At 27.9% G+C, this 8648-nt stretch overlaps 1 protein-coding gene across 4 annotated transcripts in view; it reads left to right on the top strand.

The window, feature by feature from the left end:
- Positions 1-8648, top strand: part of LOC100162379 (TBC1 domain family member 20) — a 19762-nt gene that overhangs the window by 6682 nt on the left and 4432 nt on the right. Inside the window, exons 1-3 of one of the 4 annotated variants that reach the window (XM_008180007.3) lie at positions 470-595; positions 691-979; positions 6881-7006. In XM_008180007.3, coding sequence (XP_008178229.1) covers positions 910-979; positions 6881-7006 — 196 coding nt within the window. In that variant the 5' untranslated portion in view covers positions 470-595; positions 691-909. Of the gene's footprint in view, positions 1-469; positions 622-690; positions 980-6880; positions 7007-8648 lie in introns of those variants that run through there. The other 3 variants (XM_029485843.1, XM_029485844.1, XM_008180010.3) reach the window with 3 other exon arrangements.

Genomic DNA, 8648 nt, shown 5'->3' with positions numbered 1-8648 from the left:
AATTAGATTTCCAATTATTTCAAATTTGCGAGAAACAAAAAAATAATAGCAAATTCCTGTGACACTCTCCTGATAATATTATAAAATCACAATATCGATCCTAGACTATAATGATAATATTAAATATTAATATTATTATACTCTATAACATCAAGGTAGATAAACAATATTATACTGTATTGTCGATGTTGAATAATAAGTAATAATCGGACGTAGGCAGTTAGGTATCAGTGTTTAATAGTACCAAAGTACTTTGCCATGTCGCCGTGTTGTGTCATAAACACGTAATGTTACTCTATGCGTTGTGTACGTGCTGTACGATTCGTAAAGGGTGAGCGGGGAACGGTAAGCGTGAAGCGGTTAGCCGGACTGTGAAGTGGGGATCGGTGAGCGGGCAGATCGGTAGGACGCGGGACTGATAAGCATGACGTAACCGTCTCGCGGACTAGATTATTATTTATTATCTTATAGTCGGTGTTGTATATAGTCCATGGTGATACAGCACAAGTCGAAAATATTGTAATCTGTAGTGGTCGACCGTTTGTAAATATCGCAATAATAATAATAATATAATACTGAGTAATGAGCAATAACCGTAATAACAACACTATATAATAACTAGTATTATACAAATATCATAACAACACGAATACCTAGGTACCCACGTAATAACGTTAACAATAATTTTAGTGGTGACCCGCTACCCGCTCATCAACCGACAAATGGATAACAACGAGTCAGTCCGTTGGCTGCAAGTGTCGTCCCATTGAGTAAAAGCGATTTCGAGTTTTCCCAGACGAACGACGCGTGAAAACCGTCACAGGCCACAGCAAAAACCGCTCCACATTATTGTTCAGAGACTAAAAACACTTATTTGGCGCTCGAACCTTCACTCCAACATCCGCGACGATGACAGACCATGAAGATTCTGACGGCAATTCCTCTGATTCCAGTTACTCGAAGGTGGACTTTTACGAGGGTGAGTATGTTTATGTGATTGGACTCTAGGGCCTAGAGGATCGGTTTTCTCCGTTCTACTATCATGACGTTTGATTACTTGATACCTGGCTGCGGGTACTTTTCCAATTGTTTACCAGTAGGTACCTAACTCTATTTCATATAAATTGCATCAAATCAATTTAGAATGTTACATCCTTGCAATCAGGGCGGCGTTAACTAGGTGAGTGAGGTGTTTGAAAAACAAGGGTGGCTTTATAAATCTCATTAAAAAGTTGTTTATGTACTTATAAAGAAGAACTTGTTCTGATTCACTATCGCCTAGCCAGAACCGACTTGGATTTGGATTTATGGGAGAAATTTAAATGTATTATATTTATAAATGGTTGCCATTGGTTGTAAATTATAATAGTACCTAATAGTAGAAATTTGTTTTTTTTTTGTTATAAATGGTCATCGGTCACTATAACGAGGTAAAAGCATGCATCAAATTGTTGCATTTACATGGCCTCAAATTAAAGAAATTAACATCTTAAAACTAAATATATGTTTGTAACTTATATACACAATAACAACTCGATTGATTTCGATGGAAAATCTCAAATGTTGGTTTTAAATATATCAGAAAAGTTTAGAGACTACCTAACTAGTTTAAAAGTATACTTATACCAAGTGCTAAATCTAATCCGCAACCTGTGGTTGTGATTATAGGTATTATTACACTGACACCGATTTGAGCCGTGAACTGAGGTAGACTAAAAATGAAATACACTCAACCCTACTACCTAGGTAGATACACTTATATCCACACACGGACAAACCCAGATTATTCAAATAGTAATTGTACTCGTATATATTAGGTACAGTATAATAATAGTAATTAATAATTGAAGGCTTAGGGCTAGAACCGAATAACATGATAGGTACCAACACAACCATTTTTCTTTTTTCTTATTATACTATATTAATTAGATATTTGAGATATTTGCATAATAACCTTTAACATACAATATTATAAAGTATGTACATAATATATGTTTTTGTTTTTATTAAGAGGACATCACACCCACATGTGTTGTCTCTGTATAGCTCTGTTGGTATAAAAATTAAAGTGGTTTGATCTACCTATCAGAAAACTTGATGGTAAGAACATTATCTGTGTTCGTATGTTGGTTTTTACGATAGTTTAATTTTTAAACTAACGGAGCTAAACGTGATCTGCTGGTCGTCAATTTGCTATGTCACTCGCTTGTAAGACGGAGACAACGCACGCGGGTGTGGCGTCCTCTTAAAAGTGAAAGTTAAATTTATTTGATTGAAGTTAGATATCTTTGAGGATATCTTATAGTTACTATTTTAGTGAAAATATAAAAACAAATGCATATATAATAGAATTTTAAATTATTTTACTGTGTTTAAATATTGTTTATAGGTATGTAGTAAATAGAACCAGGTAGAACCTAAAAACAGTTAATTGTTATTAACTTTATTTCATTGAGTTGAAGTTATCTTTCCTTTTTAAATATTTTATTTTAACCTATTATGTTTAAAATTTAAAATAATATTTTATTCATAAAAACTTTATAACTTAAGGAATAGGTGCCTAGGTACATACCACAACTCTCATAATTAAACACATGGAGTTTTTGTTTTTGAACAAACAAACATAGTTATTAATTGGCTAACAACTGGTTCTACTCTTTGTATTCATCTGTATTTATCGGTACAATCCACTCAATTTGGAACAGATTGCGTACAATTTCCCTCTAGACTATTACTAGACTTTTACTAGTACTATCTTAATTGGTAAGCACAAATGAATTTTTTTCTATTATTATTAATATTTAACTATCTAGTACAAATATTACATAGTATATTTATATAGCATATTTACTAGTACCAACGTTTCAATTCGGATACTTTGGTAAATTAATATAAAGATGCTGACTTAGTAATTTAAGCAATAACAAAATCCTTATGAGTAAACATAACCTAATGTTATTCTTATTCTTAATCATTTTTATTGTAGAATTAATGATACCTTAATTTCTCCTGTTAAATCACGTTCTGTGGTGTTTGGAAAATGGTGTGATTCTGATGTGTAAAAATAAACAACTACCTATTTTATTATTAAATCATCTTAAATAATACAAATTTTAGCTTACTGTAAAACAGCTTTCTTAATACAAAGTTTGAATTATGTATCAATGAATTTAATTGTGCAATTTTTGATTTATTAGGTATGTTTTTGGTATCTTTTACTAATGTTTTTCCATATTTTTCATCTTATAAATTATTTTACACGTTCTGTACGCTTGTCATGATTAATTAATAATATCTTAAATTAAAAATATTTTACAACTGATTTTAAACTGTATTTTTTGAGATGATAATGTAGGTAATACAAGGTTTTTTGAATACTTTAAATTTCCCTAATATAACTCACATAATATGTGCCTAATGTATTTTTTTTAAATTCATATTTGTATATTTTTGTATTTTGTTATTCTGATTTTATCTTTCATAAATGTTTTCCACCTGTCATTATAATCATCCTATATTAATTTATAAGATAATAATTTTGTAAATTACAAATATCAATAATGTTTATAGCCAAAATTATCAAATTGTTCATAAAAACACAATGTGAAGAAAATGTTTAATGCGAGTTCTTTTTACATATAAGATATACTTAGTACATATGTATTTCCATGAATAATTTAAGTTAATTAATTAAATAAAAATAATTAAGATAATTTTTCTTGTTTTAATTATCTCTCTAACATAATAATTAAGGAGCGTTTGGGGAGTACCTTCAAATTATTTTGTTTTACAATTTTGATCTTTTTCTTCAATTATCTTTAACCCTTCTTCAATACTTTTAGATAAGTGATGTGATCTTCAATGTGATTATTTTCTCTTTTGGAATTTGAAATAATTCTCATTTTTTTTCATTGTTTAGTTATCATTTTGATTATTTAAGTCTTCAAGATTCAGCAGATCTTTTTATAAGATAAAAACAATTTTTTTTAGATTTTCTTCTTCAAGTTTGATAAAACTTGAATGTTCTATAAACAGTATCTCAAAATGTGACTAATTGAATCAAAATTCAACGTTGAAGCTCACATTAGTGGTAGACACCCTTGCCTTGGCTAAAAACTACTTATCTAACTAATGCAACTACATTAAACAAGGACCTAATGTTCTTGAACTTAAATTATTTTGAATAAATATCAATAATAGAATTTTTAATTCATGAAATACTGAAATCCTAATTGGATTTTTATTTTATATGACAAGCATAGGCGTGGGCATTAGGGATGCTGGGTGTATCTGCCCCCCTCCCAACATTTTGTAATTACTAATTAGGGCCCTAAAATTGCTTTAAGTCCCCAAGCATATGGGCTTGTATTTTAACCGATTTTGCTAGAATAAAATGTATTTTTTTCTAAAATATGTGATTAAAAAAATCATGTTTAGTGATAAAAAAAAATGTTTTTAATTTGCGTGGAATAACTTATTATGATAATTATAACAGCTAATTGTTATTGACTACAATAGTACGAATATAAAATAATAAAATAATAAATAAACATTTGCAATATTATCTTAGAAATTGATATTACTTAGATCAAAAGGAATATATAACTTGGTACTACTAATTATTTACTACTGATAAATATGTACATGCCTTGTTAAGAAAGGGCCCAAAAATATTGTAGGCACTCCCAAAATTCAGGTCTACGCATGCCTATGATGTTAGGTTATTTGTATCTGTTAGCGGTATTCTATAAAATATTGGTACATTATAAAATGCCTATAAATTCTATATAATAATTGGTGATTTTTAAATAAGTGTACAATATATTTTTTTACACACATTTCCTAAGTATTATGTATAAATAATTAGGCATTTCATAAATTAATGATAAACAACAAATTGGTAATCTGTAGATAAGGAAAATACATTTTTTTTCATCATAATAATACTATACTACGACTAACAACGTGATGAAAAAATTGTTTGTTATTATAATCGCAGTGCATACACCTGCCGACAAAATCGCTGTGCTCCAAAGCGCTCCGACGGGTGGCGATCGTGCTGGTAAAGTGGTGGGAATGCGTAAAAAAAAACGTGTTTTGGTCGGCCGCCGTATGCGTTCTCTCGTGGCGCGGAGTATAAACCAAAATCAATTAATTTTATTAGAACAAGAAAATATTTATTACAAAGTACCAATTTAATATTACAGAATATAATGCATTCATAAAAATTAAAATGAATTTGTGTGGTAGTACACAGTTATTAATTATTATTAATACTATATTATTTTAGAAAATACAAAAATGTACGTACAATTTAAAGACAAAATACAATACCTACCCTTTTTTTAATTTATTTTAAATGTAGTTAAGACAAAATATATATGATTAAAAGTATTCTATTACAAAATAAATATATAAATTATATTTAATAAATTTAAGTTAACAAAAAGTATTTATTTATTACAACACTGTAAGGTTAGGATGAAATTTTAAATTTTGAATACTTTTTTTTTTTTGAAAACTTATATAGGTTATTTTGACATCTTGTTGGACATGCTCATTCAATAAAGCCTTGTGTAGATCCAGTTGTTTCTTGAGTGGCAATAGATCTTAAACCCAATTACTTTTCTTGGTTTACTTCCTCTAAATGTCAACCCAAAATTTTTATGACAGACTGTAAATTGCGGTCTAACATAAAGTTGTTTCAGAATACCTATGCAAACGAATACAAAAAATGCAAATACAAATTAATTATTAAAACTGTATGAAATAATCAATCAACCAATAGGTAACTGGTTTATTTCTTAAAGTTCCTAATATTCTGTAACTTCCAAAACACATGCTAAAATATTATGAGCTTCTCCCCGTCTTCACAACTAATCCTTTTCTAACTGTTTTATGTTTTAATTGACACAGCTTACATAATGACAAATAAAGATCTACTTCAGAGAGTATGCTATTTTTAAACTTATAATTAAGCTTATACAACATTCTATAGCTTGTTCTATTGTATAATTTTGTATAGGTGATTAATATTATTTCATTCTATCATAATATAAAATATTGTTATCATTATTTTTAATGCAGCCAGTAGTTCTTTTTTTGTGTTTTAATTTATTACTAACAACATCTTTATTAATTGATAATATCGCTCATAAATTAGAAATACACTATTTTTAAGTCACACTGCCACTTCAGTAACTCGGCGTTAAACAATCTTTCATATCTTTCCCATTTCATTTAGACCTAGAATTGACAACACTTGTGTAGCCAATATTAATGGTTAAAAAAGATTTGATACAAGATCAAAAAAGAAAATTACTCATTATGAGGACACCTACAATGTGTTGTTTCTATCTAACAGTCTTACACAATAGAGAATCTTATGTTCACAATAATCCATTTAATTCTGTAACTTTAAAATAAGAATTTTTTTAATAAATTTTATTTTTTTTATTAATATTTTAATTGTTATAGAAAATTCTTGCTAAATAACTTGCTTTGTTATTAAAATATCTATAAAAGCCTCCAGATATCCTGGATAATAACCTTATCTAATTATATAATCGGTCAATTCACTATAATTTTAAAAATAACAGAAAATGGATTATTGTGAATGTAAGATATCTATTTTTATTTATAGATGTAAGTAGACAACTATTTTAATATGCGAGTATGGTAAAAATAATAAGTTTTAACCACTATCATTTGAAAATTAATTTTGCATTTTAATTGGTCTTTAATTTAGCATTAAAATAATTGGTGTCAAATTGTGTGTATAATAAATAAAGTATAACTTATTGAAGTATACAATCCATCCCTACTTTAAACTTTAGAGATTCAAAATTGTTTAATAATTGATTGCAATTGTAATTTACAGTTATGAATGAAGTGCCTGAGAACTATAAAGGCAAAGTAGATGAACTAAACAAAATATTACAAGATAAAAACCAAGATATAAATCGTCTCAAAGAATTAGCTATTAGTGACGGAGGATTGGTGATAAGTAAGTGAATACTTAATACATTGCTAATGCACAGAAAAAGTAAAACTTTTTAAGGGATAAAATAAGCAAAGTCGACAAAATATTTAAAAAAAATCTATGTTAATATATTATTTTTTCAAAGTGATTTTATAATTAACCTGTGCTAGTACCATTACTGTGAATTATTGATAACTAAACTTGTGCAATGATAGAGCATTTTTATTACTCACAAAAGTATTTGCCAGACTTTTTATTTAATAAAACAAAAATAATCACTTTTATAATAAAATATATATTTAAATAAATGGCTTTACTTTTTCAAAGTTTTCATCTACCTTGTATAAAGGTAGGTATACATCTATCTTGTATTTCAGATATGTATACACGATACAACATGTGAAATTAACGAGTTAATCACCTTACCAATTAACTTAAAAGAAAAATTGGAATATGTAACAAAAACCAGTTTCCTATTTTTATTTTTATTTTTGTTTATGTTTCTAAACTAAACACAATTTATTATAATATTCTAAATATTCTACCTTATAGGTATATAAACACTAATTATCATACAAACCTGTGGCCCGCCCGCACACTACATCATATGGACTTTCTTTAAAATAATAAACAAATACAATTTTATTGACATTTTAGAAAAAAAAAACGAAAAAAAGGTGGGTAAATGGGTGTCGCTCAGCTGAACAGTAGGTTACAAGTGAGTCACTGTAATGGATTGTGTTAAATTTAAATTCAATGATATTATTCTGATGATATAATTGTGAATAAAGTAATTTATATAGTAACATATTTACGCTGAACCTTGTTTTTAATTTTCAATCCTTAGCTATAAAAAGTTTAACATTTTATAAATTTTTTACTACAAAATAATTATTTAACAATAATAATAAACATTTTATAAATTTTTAACTTCAAAATAATTTTTAAATATGATTTGTCAAAATTCAAACTTTAAATGTATATTTAAAAAAAATGGGCGTATGTATTTTTAATAATTTTCAACTGCTATTGTAGCAATATATCAGGAGCCTTGTATTAACCCTTTTTACGCTTTTTGACCCAACAAATATAATTTTATTGATATTTATAGAAAAAAAACTACAAAAATTTAAATTTGAAATTGTCCGTAGACAAACTAATGAGGGATCTTGTATGTATTACATTTTCAAACCTTAGATTTAAAAATAGATTTAGGTTGTGTATCAACACGGCTATAGATAGTTTTGTTGCCATCTAGATTCCCATACTTGAAAAGTGTCTACCGAAATTAGGGCACTATAGATACTAGGTATGCTACTTCGCATATTTCCCCCCCCCCTTTATTTATCTTTTTATCATTAGTAAAAGAATCGCGAAATTATGGCATTGCATACCCATTATATGTAGAGCGTTACCGAAATTTATCTCAATAATCAATATTAAAGTTAAATTAAACAGATGGAGATTTAACACTAGTGCTTATATATCATACTGACTATCATACAACTACAATTTACATTTGAAAGGTTACTGCATTTATAGTTACTACAACAAATAAGCACTAGCGCGGAAATTTCCAGCCTGTTGGAATGGATGCAGGGTTGGGCAGTATCTTCGATACAAGTATCTAAGATACGTATCTTAGATACAATTGTATCTTGTATCT

Source organism: Acyrthosiphon pisum, chromosome X (assembly GCF_005508785.2).
Source record: "Acyrthosiphon pisum isolate AL4f chromosome X, pea_aphid_22Mar2018_4r6ur, whole genome shotgun sequence".
Taxonomy (NCBI): domain Eukaryota; kingdom Metazoa; phylum Arthropoda; class Insecta; order Hemiptera; family Aphididae; genus Acyrthosiphon; species Acyrthosiphon pisum.
This window is presented reverse-complemented; position numbering and strand designations above follow the sequence as displayed.